This window comes from Ostrinia nubilalis, chromosome 7, assembly GCF_963855985.1.
Source record: "Ostrinia nubilalis chromosome 7, ilOstNubi1.1, whole genome shotgun sequence".
Lineage (NCBI taxonomy): Eukaryota > Metazoa > Arthropoda > Insecta > Lepidoptera > Crambidae > Ostrinia > Ostrinia nubilalis.
Genome location: NC_087094.1, coordinates 4,173,962 through 4,196,446, shown reverse-complemented (window position 1 = coordinate 4,196,446; position 22,485 = coordinate 4,173,962). Strand labels below are relative to the sequence as shown.

The 22,485-nt window shown below is 37.4% G+C and overlaps 2 protein-coding genes across 2 annotated transcripts in view; both read right to left on the bottom strand.

The window, feature by feature from the left end:
- The window catches only part of LOC135073114 (THAP domain-containing protein 5-like), a 205,032-nt gene that overhangs the window by 81,337 nt on the left and 101,210 nt on the right, over positions 1–22,485 (bottom strand). The gene's annotated exons all lie outside the window — the stretch shown is intronic.
- The window catches only part of LOC135073471 (protein kinase C-binding protein NELL1-like), a 52,025-nt gene that overhangs the window by 20,886 nt on the left and 8,654 nt on the right, over positions 1–22,485 (bottom strand). The window contains exon 2 of the mRNA XM_063967654.1: positions 5,667–5,774. Within this exon, the coding sequence (XP_063823724.1) occupies positions 5,667–5,774 (108 nt within the window). The remainder of the gene's footprint in view (positions 1–5,666; positions 5,775–22,485) is intronic.

Genomic DNA, 22,485 nt, shown 5'->3' with positions numbered 1-22,485 from the left:
ATAGTCTTCTTCTAAAAGTTATTTAATTTTTAGAATAGATATATCTATCTAATCTTTAATAATAATCTAACTGTTAAAAATTCTGCATTTGATTTATCTCTCTCATAAAGCTATTATTTTTCCGTTACCAACGGAAAAGCTTAGGGAAAAGTTCTATATTTCAAATCAAAGAACAAAAGCCACGATGGCTTTTGTTATCCAACCGCAGTTGATCTTTTACAGCCTAAAAAGCCGCAAATGGCTGCAGATTTGAAACGATTGAATTTAAATCGCCGTCTCCCTCGCGGCCCCTTCCGCTCGATTTCGTTTTCGGCGGGGGTGTACCATAGAATAAGCAATGACTCAATACCAGAAGAGAAATCTTTAAAGTAAGTGGAATTTTCAATGTTTAAGAAATCTTCTTTTAAAAAATAATTTATTTCTATTAGGAAAAGGAAATGCGAACTAAACATTGCTGATACTGAGGTTAATTGCATAAAAAATATCTTTGATTGAATAACACCGACAAGACGACAAGTAATTATTTTTTTTAATTTACACAAAATGATAAAATTAACCTATTCTTTGCCTAGGCACAGACCATCGAGTTTTCGTCGGCCGATAGTTTAGTCGGGCACTTGATCAGTATAGGCATGTATGGAAGTGCGCACATTACACCGATTTGATTTGGCCGATTCTTCATACAATTTAAAATCGGGCACAACTATCGGCCAACTAAAAATCGATGGTCTGCGCCTAGTCTTTCTATTTCAACTTATTTTATCTGTGATTATGTGCGGTGCGGTATTTAAAAACATGCTGTCCTTAACCTCTGTATTCAGAAAGGTAACAAGGATCATCATTTTATCATCGCAATCATTTAAAACAGTTACAAAAACCCTACCAAAGAGTATTTTTTAGTTTTAAACCTAAAAAGTTCGTTCAAATGCAGTTATTCAGCGCGCCCGCCCCACGGCTTCAATCTTATTCTATTGCGCACTTTATTACTCGTGTCTTTGGATAAAAGTTAATGGCGCCAGTATTAAACTCTGAATTTGATTTTCTCAGGTTTTCCCAGCGTGAATAAATCATTTTTTTTATTTTTTTTTTCAAAAAAAAAAAACTTTTAATTAGCTTCAACGAACATTTGGAAATAAAACTGATGAATTGGTCATAGTCACTACAAATAAAATATTGGTACCTACCTACGTAAACGCAGACAAAAATTTAATCATTTCCAAGAATGCGGGTTATAACAATTTACAAAATCCAAAAATACACCAATATAAATGAAAATAAAACGTATAACGACCCGAAATAGTTTCCACCGCTAATGGCGGTGCCGTCACGAATCGCCTCAAGGCTTTTACTAAATTAAAAAGCGCCCTACGAATTCAAGTTACCTTTGATTAAAGAGCATTCGCACATTGTCATCGCGCTGCAATGTTTTGGTTTAATTAAATCACCCCGACATCATCCGATATTTGCCGGCTTCAAACACTCTCCCCATTGCATCGTGAATATTTATTGGCGGTCGTTTATCAGTGGATAACACGACACGTTTACAAAGCCAAGTTACAGTTCTAATAAGAAACAAATTGTTATTTGTTGTGAGGGTTTAATGTTGTGTCATTTCTACATGCGTGGAAGCAGATAATAAATTGAATGTCTGCAGTCAACAGCGGTCCACGCGGGCGACAAATTAATAAAATTCCATTCATTTGTTGTACAGATGATTATTTCTTATATAGAACAACATTGCATACATACCTACATAAAATATTGAAATATCTTCAATTAAACGCCTTACATCAAAAGTGACCTAGACTTCACCCCTTTCCAGCGATCTGATAAAAAGTCACTGAAAACTAAAAATCAAAAAACTATTCTAGGGAAAACTTACTGAAACAAAAGACAATCTATCTCTAACTTTACTCTGTGCAAAATCAACCGATCAGTTACCCCTATCTGCAGCCGGACAGCTCAATAGAGCGGCATAGGCATGCGTTTTCCACATGACTCGCCGTCACTGGGCAGATCACTGCGCGCTCGATGGCCCGTGCTAGCACTGATTTACAACACTCCAGTGGACAGATTCCAGAACGGGACGGTATACAACTCCATTCAGGACTGCTAGACCGATCCGGCGACTGAACAGGGTGGATTGATGAATTAATTAAGCTAGTTATTATATTGAACTAGTAGAACAGAGCTTATAGAAAAAGCACCTATTATAAGTATGTAATTAGTATTTTATTGGTGTTTTGGTAGTTACTTCTTTGATTATGATGGTAAATTATTCATTATACCTACATAGTCTGACGTATTTTTACTGTTATAACCTGTAAAACGTGTGACGTTTCTTATTATAACATGAAATGCATGAATTATATAGAGACTTTTCATCAGACATTAATCCATGTCAATGTCGAAGAATGGAAACAATAAAAGACAAAAATAAACAATTTGTACATTTCCACGGCAATTTTTAACCTTATGAAAGTCATGAACTGAATTAATAACATAGTTGTCAAGCTACACGACACGCCGCTCGTTACGTCCCAGACACAATAATAATAACAAGCATTGCATGCTATTTTCAAACACCGGTTACAGAAGTTAAAAAGTATATATTATTAACTACCTTTCACCGCAATTTCAGCTTATAAAAGCAAAGTTGATGTGGAGCGAGCATCGCAGTCACGTTAGTTTGTTTTGCTTTATTTACACTGGGACAGTTTATACTCCAGAGCCTTGCGTATATTCGCCTGTCCGTCATAGAGTGCAAGCTGTCTCGAACAATGCCTACACAAACAGAGTCGCGCATTAACAAAATATAGCGGGTGGTGTTAATGCCAGCCGGTTTCCACTCGCCCGATTGATGTCACGCTATTAGGCGGCGACAAAGTTATGCGAGCGAGGGTTAATGTCACAGACAGTGCGCGATGGTTAACGCTTGTCTACTCGGGTGTCAAACGCAAGATCTGTTTGTGATTATTGCCATTTGTCTTCACAAATCTGTCGCAACATTGCAAGCTACGTATTTAAGTTATAACTAAGTAGAAAAGTTATTTTAAGTTGGCCATTAAAATCAGACTGTAAAATACGCTATAACGGTTCAGATAAAATAAAACTACAGTAAAATCTAAAATAAGAACACATTTTATGTTCAATATTGAAAGTTTAAGCTTTAAATGTCATTCCGATTTCATGAAATGCATGAAATGAAACTCTTTCGACATCGAAACAAAAGTCTAAAGCGGGTTCAGCAGAGCTTCCGCCCTAGATGTCGCTGTCAGAGCGGCCCACTCTGCCGGACACAATGCCCGGCGGGTGACACTCGAACCTGAGACAATGTGTCTCCGGCCCACCCTCGGCAATTACCACTCGTCTAATAGGGGATTACGTTCCGCATGGAACAGGTCCCCTAATCGACGGCCTGCGAAATTGCAACTAAACTATTTATAGATATTATCGCGTATCCCTCCATTATCCACGCCGTAATAGTTTTCGCACATCTGCACTGGTCTGTAATGTAGAGTCACTTCATTATGGCCTTTTGGGGAAAGCTGACACTAATTTGCTACTCTTTCATCTTATCTTTTTTGGCTTCATATATTTTTTACCCTATAGAGATAATAAAATTAACGACTATGCTCCGTTAGTCAGATATTTTAAATGATGGAACAAATTAATTATACTCGTAACAAAACTAGCGTTATGTTATTTATCGTTTGATATTGTATTAAGTACCCGCATTTGTTTTTCTTTTCTATTTTTTTAATATTTATTTTTAAAATACGCAAATCGTTTTTGTAATGTTTAATATTAAGACGAATTAATGTTTCTCTGTAAGTGATTGCATTGTAAATCTTTTTGAGAAATAGCTAAATATCTTTAACCAAAAAATATATTCGGCCAGTTTGAGGTTGACATAAAACCCCAAAAGCTGTCACAAATTGCCGGTTGTGCATTCCCCGCGGACTCGATCCGCAGTTATCGGCTGTTTGCCGTCGGCTTAGCCCCGCCCGCGGCTTCGAGTGTCGCCCCGGGATTACAATCAATTTCCGCGCTCCTCTCAAATACGCTGGGCGGGCGGGATTAACACTGGCTAGTGCGGATTAAAGCCAATTCATAGCATGAGCCATGTGCCAATGTCTATTTGCTTTTCATATGCCATTACCAGCCGGGTTGCGCAACTCAGCTTAGTTATTTAACAGCCACCCTGCCCTAGTTAAAATAAAATTGTTTGCTTTTCACCGGCGGAATTAAACTTACAATTTTAATACAGGGTTGTAGTAATAACTGTTTTTTTTATACTCACTTGTTCTTGTTACATGTTTTGATTAAAATTGCAGATTCCCCTTCCTTTTCAAGTCCATAATTGTTATTGCACAACAAAACCATATTGACGCGGCATTCGCCACCCTCGGCAACAACACCCTTGCTATTGATGCGCTTTATCAATTTCCTTCGGCCACAACGTCTTCTCGTAACAATGGTAAATTGCAAATGCCAAAAAGCAGGGAAGTACAATGGACCGCTCCCCTCGGGAAGCCTTCGGAACTACACACAATCGACTCCATAAAGAACACTGATTTTGAACACGAGACGTTGGATTGGAACCCTCGCATTCTTCTTTTAATAATATTTTCATTTTTGGTTTATGATGATTTAAATTAAATATTTCATTCTAGTTACAATGAACATGCATACTGTATTTAATACCATCATATTAAACTGTATTTGATATGTCATCAGAAGTTATTACGTATTCGTGATTGAATAACTTAATGATAAACATTTCACTGAGATCACAAATAAAAACATGCATGTCATGACGAATGGAATAAAGATTTCTACTGTTTCTACTCTGAATCCATTGTACTGTCTTCATCCCTTCTTCATTGTATCCGGTCAACGACCTTCTTTGAATCACGTGACTTTTTGATTGCCAAATGTCACACTATCTCCTCGCAGTGCCTTGCACACTTTGTTCAGACAATATTTCTTCAGTGCTATCGAGTTACATTATTTTGCCTTGCACTTAAGCTGCATGCATTTATACGACAGTTTTATAGCAACAATCTGATATTTAAGTGAAATAGAACACATAAGACATTATGAGCATCAAAATGTAAAGAGGCGCGGCTCGGGCCAGCTCCACTAATGGATAGCTGGTGAGTGGTATTGCACCTCAAATGGATTGCACATTCGTAGACGGCTCGTGTTTACGATCCATTATCATGGATACGGGAACACTTCTGCAAGAATGTGTGATCATGTTGTGATATACAGGGTGTACGGGTTTGCCTGTATGCGTAAATTGAAACGTATTAGTAAATAGATTCTGAGAGGCAGCCATTCGTCATATTGAGTGACACGATACTATTTTCCCAGGAAATATGGGTTTCAGAGATGTTGCCAATCATAATACTATAAAAAACCGAACAAGTACGTCAATTAAGTGTTGAGAGGCAATAGAAATAGACATTCTGTGACACTGCTTACATTATAAGGTTCATATGCTATAGCCCGCTGACGGGACTTCAAACAAAATTGGTCAAAAACTCTTCCAAATAGTTTCTTTTTAAGTTTCAAAATCTATCTCACATACATCGAGAATGTACAGTAAACGGAACCTTATTCCAAAGCGCTTGAGGAGCCTATAACCTTTGTGTACTCACCGTCTAGTGCGTATGCGTTGCGCTGCGGCTGCATGCCCGGAGCGACGCTGACGCCGGCTCGCGTCGTGTTCTGCAGCGACAGTGCGCCCAGCAGATCTAGCTCGGTGGCTGCAATGGAAAAATACACTTATTACCACTATGAATAAGATTATAAATATGGTTGTAAAAAACTAAGAGCCCTCGCCCACGACAACTTTTTCGCGCATCGCTACTGACGCGCGTTAGAAGTGATGCCAACGCGCTACTAACGCGCGGCTGCATCGCTACAAAAAGTCGCCGTGGGCGAGGGCCCTAAAACATGTGCATGTGGATTGAGTGATCCTTGCTTCAATCTTAACAAAAAACGAGGAAGTTTTACTTAAAATATGTTAAAATATTGCGATGAAGTTTAAAAATTTGTTAAACCTGAGATAAAAATGTTATGGTCAATAAATAGGAGCACTCATACCTACCGCACGCTTTAAGAAAACGTCAAAATGTTTATTTCAGAAAATAAAGCCTTTCTACTTCTTTTTATAGTATTGAAAAATTGTTAAGAATATGTTAAAACTATTAACAAATTCAGAAATCCCTTGCACGTCCCGTTCCAAAGTTATGACGATTATTTAGGATCACTCACACCGCACACGGGCCGTTATGAGTGCTCTTCAAAATCATGACTATTTATTAATAAATACGTTTTATTTCTGTTGGGAAATGTGTGCAAACTGACGAGCGAATTTGTTAAAGAATAAGTGTGACAAAACTTAAAAGCTGAAGGAAGATATTATTAACCTTTATTGTTTCCTCCAATATGCCGTGTGAGTGATCCTTACTTTTACCTCTATCTGCTCATATGTAGTTCGTTTCGAACATAATAATTACAATCACAAAATAGTAGAATTAAAACAAACTGAAAATATAAGTTCGTTTGCAAGACCTCAACGGACGAAAACTGCTACGAAATTCTACGAATCGTAGAAGCGTAGCGTGTAGCAGCTACAGCTCTATTTAAATTGAATAGTATTTGCTACAAAACAGTGACTGTTCGTATTTGCCTCTTTAGCACAGAGTACAATAAACTCAAAATACGTGTCAATATGTATAAGTGGTACATGGAAAACCTTGATTTATCATGGCCTTTAGTTACTGACATCGTACGCGCTATGATATTTGTAGGGCAAGGTTAACTGACAAGTTCAGTTATTTTTAGCAAAAATGTAATAGCAGCCTAACTTGACTATCGATCTGGCATTAGTCAGAACCTTTTAAATCAAAGCCTATTCGTGAAAAATTAGATTGCGGTCATTTTCGATTTCGGCCCGATAAAAAAATATCCTTCTTAGATATTTTCCTGAATATACTCAATAGGCACATTATTGATGTTCTAAATACTTAAGTTCAATTAAAATCTAAAAACCTTAGAAAATAACCAAAATTACATTATTTTCACGCCGAACAGACTCATGCTGATTATTATTTGTACTTATAAGTAGTTATAAGTAGTTCACCGATAAAAGACTACATAAAAGCTATCGTGCCGTTTATGGGACATTATACAGTAACAGACACCCTAATATATTCTTCTCCTATCGAATATTTACGATTAATAAAGGACTCGTGGCCTACATTCGAACAATCGATATGCGGAGACGAGCCGTACGAAAATCGAGAGAACGGAACTTTCGTATCGAATAGCCGCAGAGTTCAGCTTTTTCAGAAACTGTAAACGTAATAGTCTTCGATATAATACTTCTCTTTTCAATTGCCACATGATCGTATACAGGAATTTTTACTCAAAGTAAACATTCCTTTATTTTTGAAAAGAAATAGAACTGCGTTCAAAGATTACAAAAATTTTCTTGCTACCCCCGGGCATCGAGCCAACTAAAATCTGTTTCTCTTTCTTTTCAAAAATAAAGAAATGTTTTCTTTGAGTAAAATTTCTATCTACAGTATTAAGAGTACTTTCCCTCCAGGTGGCATTACAACATTCCACCCTGTATATTGGGTTAACCAGTCAATGTTGTAATTATTGCAAGAACAGTTTAAATATCTTTTTTCAGAGAAGAGTTTAAAAATGTGAAAGATTTACAATCATTACACAACTTTTTTCAAGCAAATTATAATACGTCATAAAATGGAACCTACATTTTTATGTGTCCGAATGTTCAAAAGCTATTACATTAAAATTTATTGCAGGACTACTTGGCTTTTAAAACATGGTCAGGACCATTTGGCACAGATCATGGAATTCATAAAACAAGTGGCAAAATGATACAAAATCTGGCACTGTGCGATCTGGTACCAAACATTCTGAATGTACAATATTTCATTCTTGATTCCAAAAATGTATTGACGTCCTAATTAAATTTTATAAGTTTGGATATTGCAAGATAAGCCAAAACTTTCATTACTGTGCTAGCGTTTAGTTTTATCAAGTCGTAAGTAGTTAGTTATTTCTTAAAAGAATTGTCTTGTTCATAAAAGTGCAGTTTTACTTTCAAACTAGCATTTTCATCCATAACCCAGTTGGACTCTACTTCGGGTAATTTGGTGCAAAATATATCTTTTGCTGACGTAAGCATGTGGGGTTCTGTGTCATTCATCATCTTTCCGTGAAATAAAGATTGTAATGCTGTTTCGGGGAGAAAAGCCATTGAATAATATTATGGCAGGTACGATACACATTTTCATTTTGTGCAGTTTTGGGTTAAATTGGTTAAGGGTTCACATAATGTTTCTAGATACCTAGCTACGTAGCTACTTTTTAAGTAACTAGTTTTTCTGTCTACGTAGACAGAAAATCTTTTGAATAAAAAATAGGCAGAAGCCAAAAAGAGACTATAAATATAGCACTATACAAGTTATCTGTGAATATTTGGCGGAGTCAAGCCGCCGTGCCATCCATCACTAGAGTAACCCGGTCAGTGTACGAGCCTCGGCGTAAGCCACTGCGTACCAGCGCCCGCCGTAGTCCGTAGCTACGGGTTACGAAACTGCTACACACGTGAAATATTTCAAAGCTTGTCTAGCTCTATAAGCTACACAAAAGTTTAAAAATAGTTTACGTGTGTAGCATGTCGTAACCCATAGTTACTGGAGGATAGTAGTGCGTACCGCAACTATAGAGAAAAGTATGCAGACTACTGATTTTAGCTAACCAAGAAATAAAATACACTAATAAGTAGGTTTATCTAGATTTAAACAAGAAAATTTCCTTATACGGTGATCTCAACTCGCACGTAATATTCTATTCCCCTATTTTTCACCATCCATCCCCGTTTATTTATTTACTCCTATTTCACAACGGGCGCTATCTCATCTTTCTCCCCCAATGGTAATAATTCTTAACTCGTTTCGTTCAACAATTTGTAGTCAACAAGTATTTGATATTTCCTGTAACATGCATTGTGTAAAATATGAGTAACTTAAATGCGAATTATAAATAATGAATAAGTGAAGCTTCTTACTAAGTAAACGCTTCATATAGCATGATATTCACTTTTAATTTCATCTCCACTTCAATTAGCAAGTGTCACAGTTTGTGTCAAGCGCTCTCAGCGCTAGTTCTAATTTACAACGCCTATGACACACAAGAGCTCCCATAGGGCTGACTCTCACTTACATTATTGAAATAAAATTGTTTATTTTTTCACACCTTATAGGGCTTATACATTATAATCATCTAAAGTTACAATTAGAATTAAACATACATATGAAGGAACAGAGAATGGTGTGACTGGAGCCTAATGTAGGGCAGCCCTGTATTTCAGAACATGAGTGAACTTACAATAAATCGCTTCATTTCATGTAAACAGAATACTTTATTTACGTAACATAAGTAATATCGTTGATCATTGATATTGTTTTACCGACGAACACGCTTCCATGGATCATCATTCCAATGAGATAGACTCTAGGGTATTTAGTTAAAAGAAATAAACTGACTGCAACATTACGTACAAACTCAGTCGGTAATATCAAGCCTTTTTCAGTTTTTGTGTAAAAGATTTATAACGGGACCGACAACCCTGACTGGGGCGAGGGTAGAAGGCGCCGCGACGCCGCCTCGTCTGCCGCCGACAAAGCTGCGAACTGATACAAAGAGATGCTCCAGATTACCTCGTAAACGCCGGCCCCCGGCTGTATCGGCAATCGTGACAAAACAACTGCACTCCGATTCAAACTTTGAAACGGGGTTTTCGCTTTTAAATATTCTATCAATAGACTCATTTTTACGTAGAGACAGGCATGAGCAATGTGTCTTGTTATGATACTCGGAGAAAAGATTGAAAAATATTTGAAAGTAACATTTTAAAAAAGCTTTTATTAAATAGTTACTGGTATATTGTAGGTAAATAGGTAAAGATGTTGCAATCTGTAAATTGAAACACTAACTTTAGGTCTTTCCCATTTAACCCTATGTTAGTTTAATATGCATTTTGCGTAACATAGTTCTATTGCGTTAAAGAAATGAATAAGACGTGATATTTTAAGATTTAATTACAATCCAACTTTGTAATCAATTCCAGATTAGTGTTAAATTATTTAGTAAGCATCGAAAGGCTTTATGCGCCCGTAATCTAATAGTCGTTCCGTATCAGATGCAGCGCCGTAACGTGGCCGGTTACAGCCCGCAGTAAAACGCTCGTAAACACTCCACGCCATTCAGCCGACGCGAGGGATTGACGAGAAATGCGATTTCCTACCTCCTATCGAACCCATCACATTACCACCAGTGCTGCACTATAGAGATTGAGACTCTATTAAAAGTATCAGAACCAAGACCAAAGCAAAGCACTTGTAAACTATGCGTGACTTTTGAGCTATGATTATGATAATGTTTAAAAAAATCTATCTGATGTCTCGGTAAAAGTAGTGAGGGAATGGAAACTCATAGATTTTGTAATTAATAGATAGCTACTATTGGTGCAGTAACTATGAGAATATTTAGGTTTTTTAAACAACATTCTACAGTCAGCTGTATCATTTCAACTTCGCTCTGTAGTGTTTTTGTAACTGTTTTTTCAACAAACCCCTTGAATTTTCTTTACTGCTAGCTAGCAACGACCGGATCCACCCTTTCAGACCAGTTGCAGTGCCTACAATATAACCAACTGCAACTTTACTGCCGCGGAAGGAGTGCATTTTCAGTGTGCATTAAACGCAATTTATGGCTCGGAAATTGCGATAGGCATTAGTCTGCCCGCGGTAACGATAAAAATTTTGCTCGTACAGTTTTATTGCTTTTTTGTGCGTTCAATTCGTCGTAATGAGTGGTCCTTCAATTTATTCGATGACTACCAAATTGATTCATGTTAATTTTACCCACTTTGTTCAGAGACTAAGGCGAACTTTTTCATCTTAATCTTATTTTGTCGAAATGAGATAAAAATCCTGAGAATATCTCAATTATCTTGATCGAAATTACGGTGGTGATTGGCGATAACTTAATTACGCAGTAGATGGCAGCACCATTAGGACGAGCGGCGTTATTATAAGGGCAATTACTCGTACAATTAATCAAGGCGGTGCGAGAGACGGGCAATTTGCGAAACAATACAGGATGATCCTGGCGAAAGGTTCAACAGGGCGGAACTGTTGGGTTGGCTTGGGCATGTAATTAATTAATTTGGTCAAAACGCCCGCGAAAAACATCATGATGCTCGACGTCACCGCGTTCCGTTCGACGTAACGTTTATTAGATTTGAACATGAATTATCTACACTTACCACAATGCAATTATTAAAGATCCAAGAATTGATGCATGTTCAATAAAATTACTACATCACGTCTCTATGTAGCTTTTGCCATAAAACCATTTAATATCAAAGTTGCGTTTTTATGCTGGACCAATGGCTGGACCACGTTTAATAAGTCTAGTTTTAAATATCAACATTTTACATATTCATTTATTTCTAATAGCCAATACTGATATCTTATTTATTTGATTTAAGTTAGCCAACACCCATAAAAAGTACCTACTTTGCGCAATTCCAGTAAACATTTCTCAGGCAAAGTTATTTGTTACGTACCCGTATTTATTTTGGCTCGGGCAAATGTACGGCCAAATATTTTTCGTCGACACGACGGCAATAGAAACCCGACGCCCTGTGAAATGTACTATCGGGTTACTTACCTACTTGATACGAGCGAGTACACGGTTGGCAAGGGTTAATGGGTGAATATCCCAAACACGTTTTTTACGCGGCGGATCTGAGAATCGATGGGAGAAATGTAACTAGAGCGATGATTTTTTTTCTGTATATAGTTTATACAGCGTTTTACACGATAGCAAAGTCTTCAGGACAATAGGTAGTTATTTTATGTACTAAAAAAATTTTCAAAGACCCAAAATCTAATAGCGGTGGCGCGTCCTAACTCTATTTCTACTCATAAATTGTGTTATTCCTTCTTTCTCGGGGATTCTAGTAATTTAAAAATAGTATAGCCATAAAATACATTAAATAAGACTTCCAAATGATATGAAAGAAATGTGATATTTCATATTTTAAGTGTTTTAAATAGCCTTTCAAAACTGTCCCACGAAAAAAAGCAATTACAGTGGCTCAATTTCGACACTCTCTTACTTCTCCAAAGAAGCTTTGAGAGACGTAGAGTTCTTCTTCCCTGCATCACTCAACTGTGTCCTCCTGATCGGGCTATAAAGACTTGCGACTTGTGGTATTGTTTTTCCAGCAGACCCGTAAATATTAGTATCAGCGGCACAGGAATACAAAATTTTTCAATTTCGCTGGCAAGTGTATGAGTGAAAGCTACTTACTTAGATGCTAAACGATTCTTTAACATGATTAAAGTTTGGTGTTTTGTTGTATCTGCATACAGAAATTATTGATCAGAATTATAGTTTTCTTTATAATTTGAATTTTGTAACAGTTTTTCAATTCCGGTGGCGCAATTTCGGTGGCTCCGGTGGCGAATCTATTGCCGGAATTGGTCTTATTGGCTCTGGAGCATTGTACCTAGGTCTACTAAGGTCTCAGTCATAACTACAATATCGTCAGTGAATCGAAGTTGTGTGATGTACTCGCCGTATCTTGATACTGAGCTCGGTCTAGCTCAGAAGCTTGAAAACCTCTAAGTGGGAGGTAGTGAAGACTTTAAGAGATTATGGTGTCTCCAACTCTGAACCCTCGCAGCAATCAGATAAGTTTCGAGTTCTGATCTTGGGGGAGGGCTGATATGATGAAGTTTTCATACAAATACTTCAGAAGTTGCATGTATCGACAGTCAATTTGACGCCATTAAAGAGACTGTAGCACAGCCCAGGTCTTGACCGAATCGAAGAAGGTACAAAAAGGCCAATAATAATGACTGATTATAGTCCTCAGTCTTCTGCATAATTTGACGCAGCATTAAATATGTACGTAGTATTACAAACGTCTTTTCGAAAATGAGGTTGTCTGGGAGACTGGATGTTTCAGGAAAAAGCTGCCTCACCTGACTCTGGACCATCGCCAAAGTCCATTCCATTCCAGTCTCTAGCACCACCACCATGTCTTATTTTTTGGTTTATCGACCAATAAACATGGTGGTATTTAAGAGAACTTTAGTACTAGCATTCCATCTGATTTCATAAGCTCAGTTGTGATTTCATTATCTCCTGGTACATACCTTGTTGTTTTTAATAGGGCATTCTAATCTCACTCAAGCTAAAGTCTAGGATATCTTCGCTAAAGTGTCGGAATAATCTCGATCTTCAGCCTAATTACTAGTAGTGCTTCTTAATCTCTCTTAGCAGCTTAGGCATTTACCAAAATGGTTCTGCTATCCTCGTTATTCATGTTGGTATATTCAATTTGGTCCTTGCAAATACATACTTTCGATTTATTACAAAAAAATCGTCTCTATAATACACTTTGTATCAGCGTGAGGACTTGGATAGCTATTTATACATCGATACTAAGCAGAATCTTAAAAACAGATGAGAATAGTCCTGAAACAGCTAAAATTTCCCTAGTCTCGTAGGTTGCAATCTATTCTGCCACTCGAGATGAAAATTCGTGGGGCTTTGGAGCTGGATTGGCACTGGTCGTGGCTTAGGCTTCATCAGTCGACAGCTTTGAGCATCTTTTATTCGGCATTCTTCTATTTCGGTGATGACTTCTTCTTCTTCCTCGGTCCCTCACTGATGAGGATCGCAACCGCAGATAGTGTTCCTTCATAGACTGCGGTCATAAGCTGTGTGGTGATCGGAGAATGCAAATGTGATAAAATTGCCTGTTCGTCTAAAAATGATTACTACATTTTGATTTTTGCAGTACTATTAGGGTGCAGCTCAGTACGCTTTTACAGTTCTGGCATCTTTTTCTAGGCCTTCTCTCTCTATGAGGCTGGCTGGATTTAGTCCTCCGTTTCTTAATTGTACTACTTTCATCTAGCTCATTGTCGCTAGGTTTGCATAGTTTTCCGTTAAATTACCCTGTCACTAATATGTAATGTGTTAGTTCAGTAGCTGGTATAGATCTAGAAATATCTTCATACTTAATCTCCAGTTCGCATGGTCTTTAGCGAATAATTAGTTGCGTAATTCTGAGTATAGGATAGGTATGATACCATCATGAAAACTTGGCTAGCCTGGACCAATATTTTTACTTATGGAAGATAAACCTAACATCAACCTGGGGCAGTTGGTCGCCCTCCCGGGACTAGAGTTGGTTTCTGGGTTTGAGGGTCATGTATGATGTCTTTGTGATGACTCTAGAATAACGGGGCTGTTGGCGGCTAGAGCCAGAAAGTTTTGGATTTGTTCTCTATGGAGGGATTTTGCCGTTATCACCATGCTTAGCAGGCTGGTTGGTAGTTCCAGTATGGTAGTATAATACCCGGAAAGATGCTGCAGCCCACCCTCCAGTATTTTGATTCCTTAGTCGGCTATTACGACTCACGTGGGAAGATTTGATGCTTTTTTAGGGTCACAACACAGGCCTGAATATTGTTTTTAATTATAAACATCTTTACTGGATAATAATACTTAATTGATTACAAATAAATAAGTAATTTGAGACAATCATCCGTAACATTCCGAAGTCCGCTGTATAAATAAATTTCGGTGGATTGGTTCTTAATTCCGGTGGCTCAAATACAATTTCGGTGGCTCTTGATAATTTCAAATTGACATATCTCGAGAAGTATTAATAATATTTTGATCTCTACCATATCATTGAATAATACAAGTTATTTACTATTATTTCTGCCACAAAAAAGTTTTGGAAAGTGGAAATTAAAATTCGCCACCGGAATTAGGCAAAAAACGAGTTTGTTGATATTCACCCTAATAACAATTAAGTGAAGTCCCTGTGAGTAACCCGAGAAGCCGCGTGCCGAAACCGGCTCCGATCACCTCAAATTGACCATATGGTGATCACCGTAATGACACCAATTTTGGTCGATACTTACAATGGAAATTGAGTATTTGGTTGGGCATTTACACGACATACGTACTTAAGAGTTTTGTTTGGTCAGTGACTCCGTCTTGCTGTAATGCTGTAGCAGAAACTCCGCATCAGAGACTTATTATTTTACTTTACCTTTCTTGAGCTTGAGTTTTATAACAAGCTTTTAAATTTTAATATAAATAAGTCAACAACGCTGCGAGACAATAATGGGAACCTGAGAATCTACAAAATAAATTATCATTTGCAACGGCTTCAATAAAAGTTTCACCGAAAAAAGTTTTAATTTTTAATTAACTTTGACGCGGCGGATCATTCACACGACTTATCCATTTACGAATAACAAATTAGACTAAATTGCTGTGTACGGAACCGCAAAAAAACCTAATCGAAAGCTAACGATGTTTAGTCGAGCAGGACACGAGTGGAAGGGCAAAAAGGGCCCGTGACATATGTCAACCGCGCGTGCCGCCGGCCGGCTTTCATTACATTTTTTATATCCATAACTCGCCACATGCTACTTACAATACACACATCATAAGAATTAGGTAGGTACGTTAGAGAATTCGACCTGACCTTGGTTCGATTTTATTAACTTTGTGTCAAATATTAGTGGCAGTTCGGGGAAGGTGTCGTGTTCGGTCACGCGATGTTGCGAAACGCGGAATCTCGCGCTGCGCCATCAGCACGCAGCCGTGTGGTGTGATTCACCGCAGCCCTGCTGATATGCACAATATGACGCCAAACAATAGGGGAAATCAACCTCACAGCACTTACGACTGCATCAGGTGATGAGATTATGTAATATTATAATATTGTTTACTTATCACATAAAAACGGTCTCTACATTTACCTACTTTACATTGTTGTGACGCAAAATTTATGCATCTGGAAAAATTAGCAAATTTGGAAAAATTTCATGAAAGCAAATATGCACAACGCAATAAGAACGATAAAATATTCCAACTAGTGACAAAGCTTTTCAACAAATTGGACGACCAAGTTTAAATTGAATTCAGACGAAAGAGAAATCTCAACAAAATTATCTTAGCGTGAAATGATTTCATTGAGTCGCGACCCAGACCCATTCCAGAAATTTCGTCCATGTTAATTTAATTGCGGTAGCCCTTACGGGGTAAAATTAAAACAATAAGCATTCGGTTAAAAGAGCAGTGTTTGTATGGGGACCCTTAAAAGGTGGCAAACGACTAGTGAGAGATGGAGAGATGTGGCTATGAAATATGGTAACGAATGGCGAATTTGAATTTGTGATGAGTTAGACTAAATCTTTTAGGCTAATTTTGTGCATTATGCATGCGGGATTTTGGAATACGGTGTCCGTTAATGAGGCGCCGGTGGTGGCGGGTGGGGAGCCGACAGGTGGCGGTCACGGCCCGCTGCGCGCGCGCCGTGCCCTATGCAGCCCGCCACGGGAGCCGCGTCACTGGCTACGTCCACAGCTTGTCCTGCTACTTACAATTTAGAACCCGATCCATTTAGCTAGAGTCTTATCCAAGCTTTCAAACTTTCATCACAAGAACTTAAGCTTAGAATATTTACAGTTTCTATGGCCAAGAATGTCATATTATCCCCGAAAAACTGAGTTGACTTGAAATATTTTGCAGTGGCAATTCTAATATCCCATTTAAATTCCTATCCAGCGTCCTTCGCTTACCCTTTACTCGGGTTAGTATTTGTTTGCGCCAGCGCCGACATCCGGCGCCTCGATTATACAGAGCATGTAATACACCCGCAGACATGCACATTGATTTATTCGCATTCGCTTAGCATCTAATAATATGTTTGAAAAAAACATGTTTTTACTTTATAAAAACTTTGTGACGTTTAACAAATGTATTCAAACCGTTACCACAAATAGATTTTTTATTTTAATGTATCTAAAAGTCAATGCAAATCGTTTATTTATTTTTCCTGGACCAATGATTTTATTTCAAGGAATTATGTAAATATGCAAATAGAACCTGCTAAAAATAGTCTGTCGGTCAGTAAAGAAAGCCTACGCACACATAGAGTCTTTCGTTTATGGGCATGTGACGGAATAAAAAGGGGCCTGTACAAGCCTGCCACTTTGCAGGGGTTGTTTATACCCATAACTTACAGAATATCACTTACTTAGGATACAAAAAACAGTTTGGTCGATATTATTTATAGCGTTTCGTACACAATACATATTTCTACCGTTCCTATAAAGCGTTTACTTTGTTAAATAACATTAAGCAAAACTTTATTTATAAATTAAATACCTACAATTAGAGTTATTTGCTACTTTGCTAGTCATCTGCTAATTATTTCTGCAAGCGAAAGCTACCCTTTTCCACTGTCAGAAAAAAATACTACCATAAGTTTGATTTTGAGGACTCGAATTCAGAGAAAATAAGACTCATGGTAATTGACACTGAATATTAACGTTAAATACGAAACAAATAATATAAACTATGAAAACACTTATTTCTGTATGGTTGTTATAGTAATCCTTGTCACCGTCAAAACATTGGCAAGCAGGTGAAAGGTAATTAATGAGACATAATCGTTATGTTTTGCATTATAAATGCCAAAATGATGACTCTACATACGCGAACACAGCCGTGTGCTCAGTCAATGTAAACAATGTCGTTCATTTATTCATGATTTACATTAACAACTCCATAATAAGTCATAATTTAAGTAATTATTAAATCTTACATGACACACGGGACTTAAAAAACCCTTCATTGTGCTTCTTGCCATGATCTTCTAAATTGGAATACCACTCTCATGAAACTAAATTTAAGACACTTTACCACGCCACAAACGCAAACATGGACAAACCCATCACCAGAAGGAGGGCCCACCAATGTGAATGATTCCAAAAAGTTCTCACCTTCGATAACGCGAGTCTTTGACACTTTGAACTTGACAATGAGCCGGTCGCACAAGGCGCTAAGCCGAGCAAACACTGATAACGCAGATACCGGGCACGTGCGCTCGCCATAGAGTAGACAACACCAGAGATTTTGGCCCCAGACAGTATTTTTTGTCGGGGAAAAATGCTTGAAATTGCATACCTACCCTGCGGGGACAAGATAGGTATGTGGGACTCACCAAGTCAGAAGGACAAGGCATACACACGAAAACAACCCTGGTGCTCCATCTTTCGCCTAAGTGGGAAAGGAACTGTGGTATTCCGGCCAAAGCTTCACTACCACAGTCCCTCCTGCCCCAGACAGTCTGCGGTAACATACAAGGCTCAGAACAGTCTTGGGTCTATGTAGTAGTTTGCCTCATAGAGGCCGCATTCGAACAGTGTGAACATGGGACTAGTGTATTGGAAACATTAGCAAACAGAGCTAGGGAGGAAATATTGAGACAGATTTCCACCCACTACGCGCGGTACAAAGTTATTGATTTTTTTTCTAATTCATCTAACATGTTTACCAGTGACTAATAAAGTATGAATATGCTAGTGAATTGAAATATTAGATGTAGAGTCCCAGTATCAAAAAAGTGTAACATCTACATCAGTAGGTCTTTCCACGCTTATCTATCTAGACCACAATTTACAGACGTACCAAAGTCGCTTCCTACATGAAATCTCGGGACAAGAGGGACAAGTGGTGACGTAGTCCCTTATCAGTTCCATGAAATCATCCGATTTCCGCTAGTCGGTTTGCAATTTTTATCAGATAAGTCAATGGGGAACCCAAGTAAACTTATGGTAATCCAGTCTGTTCAAAAATTGCTCTTACTTTGTTTCCCACTGTCTGTTCAGTTCGTATAATGTGTAAAATAGAGACTGGCTCAAAAAAGTCACATGCGATGTTGCTTAGAAATTAATACTCATTGTGTAATACAAAAATCCACAAAACAACTGTTATTCTCCCATATTTATTTACTGTTAGGATCATGGCAGGTGTCCCTTTAAATAAATTTAAAGTCCCCCGCGGACTAAATCACGACATCTAATAAAGACCCGTGCGATTTATTGCTGTCAAAGGCAATCTCCCAATATTGGCGTTTGAGGGTGAATTTCAACAAGTGCATATTTTTGCCTAATTTTGGTGGAAATTGTTATTTGTGTATTTTTATTCTTTAATTATAGATCAAATTTATTGGAAACTTATACTGTTTCTAAAATGATTAAGACATTAAATTTTGTCCAGTAGTTTTTTAGATTTTCCTTACACCAAAATTAAGAGAACACCAAAATTTATATTAAAGCACCAAAATTAGAAAATATGCTGTCAGTCGGTCATATCGGTGCCAGCCTGCTTAGTGCCAAGCTCAAGAAATGGTTTTAAATTTACCAGCACCGACTCCAAAAATATGAATCATGGTATATTGTCCTAATAAATAAATAACGACGCCGCGACGTACTTATTTTCTACTTTTAAGTGATTGTTGGCGTCGGTTTTAATTTTTTTGTTAAAATTATTTTTTTTCATGCTTTTTAGTTGATTAGTCCTTGTTATTGTCACTGAAGAGGGACAGTACCTATGTTTAATGTGATTAAGACTATAATTTTCCATTTTGTAATGGAAAATTATATTCTTAATCACAATCCAAGTGTAAATAATCTTCCTAGCAAAATACAGGCTCCCTACTTTAAATATCGGCAACTAAAAAGTATCAATGTATCATGTGTCAATGTATGTATCAACAAATGAGTATTGAGTATCATCTAACTCCTAACTTATGTAGTTTGACCTTTCATCATCAGCTTATCTTAAATACCTGAAATATTACAACTGTATGTACATACCTATCTAAAATATTTAAAGAATTATCCTCCAACTCCTAAGCGTTAAGGAGTTTTACCTTCCATCATCACCTCATCAACATTAGATGATGACTACTTGAATAACTTTAGAAAACGTATTGCATTCCTACAAAATTTGAGGTTTACTCTCGATTTCCCTATGATCCCATCATCAGATCCTGACTTGGTGACAATGGGACCACCACATAAGTGTACCCTATAGAACAAAAAAAGAATTTTGAAAATCGGTTCACAATTGACGGAGTTAAGTCGGTTAAAAATGCTTTGGTGCACCACCAAAAACACCAAAATTGACTCACCAAAATTAGATTCTCGTTGAAAAAGCTAAATTATATGAAATCTGTTTTAAATATAACAATAACATTTTAACACATGGTATGAAAACAGTTCCTTTACATTATACAAGGAATTCAACTAAAAAGAATAGCTTAGAAATCTTATACAAAAAGACACCAAAATTGCAGAATTGTTGTCCGTTTAAAAAAAAACAACACATTTACGTTTTTGGCGGGAAGACGCAGAGGTCTTGCACCCGTCTGCCGTCACTGCTCGCGGGGGCGGTACTAAACCTAACGAATGATTTGAGTGTTTAAATCCTGTTTGATCTTTAAAGAAACTGACGAGCTATTTCATTATTGACACCAAAATCATAAATTTTTCGCGGACAAAACTTAAGGACGTGACTTAATCACAGTTATTTGGGAAACTTGCTTAATTTGGTAATCTTAGATAATAGATAGATTGTATAATCCAAAAATATACTTTTTCCCTAAGTTCTGTTTTGATCTTCAGCTAAAAAAATACATATTGTAAGAAATTAAGGATGTGGACACTGCACCAAAATTAGAAACGCTTAGTTCAATTATTTTTTGTCGAATTTGTAAAAGAAAATACTCATTAATAATGTTGTCCTCAAAATGGAACCTCTGTATATTTTCGTGTAAAAAAAAATCAAAGTTCTATGTCATAAAAAACATATGATTTTCAGCTACGCCGCTCAAAAAATGTGTTTGGGAAATTGACCCTTGAGTAAATAGTGCACTGACTGATCGGCGGTGATGCTAGGGGATCGACACACTAGCGAAAATTAATCGTGGCCAGTTGTGGGAGAGTTTATTTTATATTTTGGTTGTGCTTTAACAATTATTATCACGCTAGTTCTATTTTTAAATTAATAATTATGATCTATTCCGAAAACATCACATCAACATCTTCTCTCCTACAGATCATAATGCAACCTATTATTTGATTAACCTAAGTTCCAATTAGGAACAAAACTCTTTAAAAAAATCGACAAACGATCTACCATCATTACCGTCGTCTGTCAATGTTTATTCAATACTGCCAATAACAAATCACCTTACAAATACAAGGTTTGTGTGCGGTGCACCTATTTTTTAGCTGTCGAACCCGCTATGGCTCGCATGGGGTGCCGTGGCCCGTTCGTGCCGACTCCGTCCACCGGCAGTACCGGCACCCTCGTGGTTCAACACACGAGGACAATTGGCCCACCCAATGGAATTAGCTGCACTTTTCGACTCGTGATAGTTGGTGCACTTGTTACGAATATTTTTTTGAATGAAGAACTATCATTTGGGTTGATTTTTTTTAAATTTCAATGTGTGCTTTTAAATTAAACTATGCACGAATTAGGCTGAGTTGCACTACCTGACTTTGACCGTAAATATAACGATAACCGGTGTTTTTGTATGGAATTTTGACGTTTGTCAAAGTTAAAGTAAGCTGGTGCAACCCAGCCTTAGTGTTAATTTACAAATTAGGGAGGTATGACGTCATGAACAGCATTAGCACAGAACTAGCCTTTTAATGTTATAGTAACCCAACGCGTTACTGTGCGTAATTTCATTTCCCTCACTCCAGGGAGTACGAATTCCGTCCTTGAACCCACGGGACAAACCCATTCTAATTCGCGACTCCGATATTCAATTCAATTTTGCTAAGCGAACGCCAATTTTATTCAATGACGTCATACGAGTGATCGCACTTCTTTCGAGGGATCTTGCTATCAATATGATAAAAAATTCAAGTTTTCATCTGCTATTCTTATTCAGAAACAAGTGCTGTTTCTCACTTTAATATTCCTTTTATACATTCAGATTTCAAAATATTCTGTCTACGCTAAGTCTGTTGGTATGGAAGAAGATGTAAAAATAATTTAAGGCTCCTACAAAAAAGCTCGCAGCATTTTCTCCTTAAAATTGGCGAACATAATAACATACTAAGTAGATAAAGAACGGGGAGGGTAAGTCTGCCTAAATTGCTTATGAATATTGCACCAAGGTGCCGTAAAGTGGTAAACAAATGGAGAGGCGACCTAATTGCGGCTGTAGGCGTCCATAATTTAGCCGTTTCCAAGAGCTGGCGTATTAGGGATTGTACCCATGTTAATTTATTTTCTCCAATTGTTTTTGCTGTTTAATTAGTAGGTATAGCAATGAATTAATAAACTTTTAACATAACTTTATTGAGTGTTTAGCTGCTAAATCATTTTCCAAGCGATTGAATTTCGTTTCAATTTTTAGAGCGACTGATCCCTGACATGAAACTGTTAAACAGTGCGATTGACTTATGTTTTTTTAATTATACATTTTTTTAGACTTTCTCTTACGTGCTTGAAGGGATG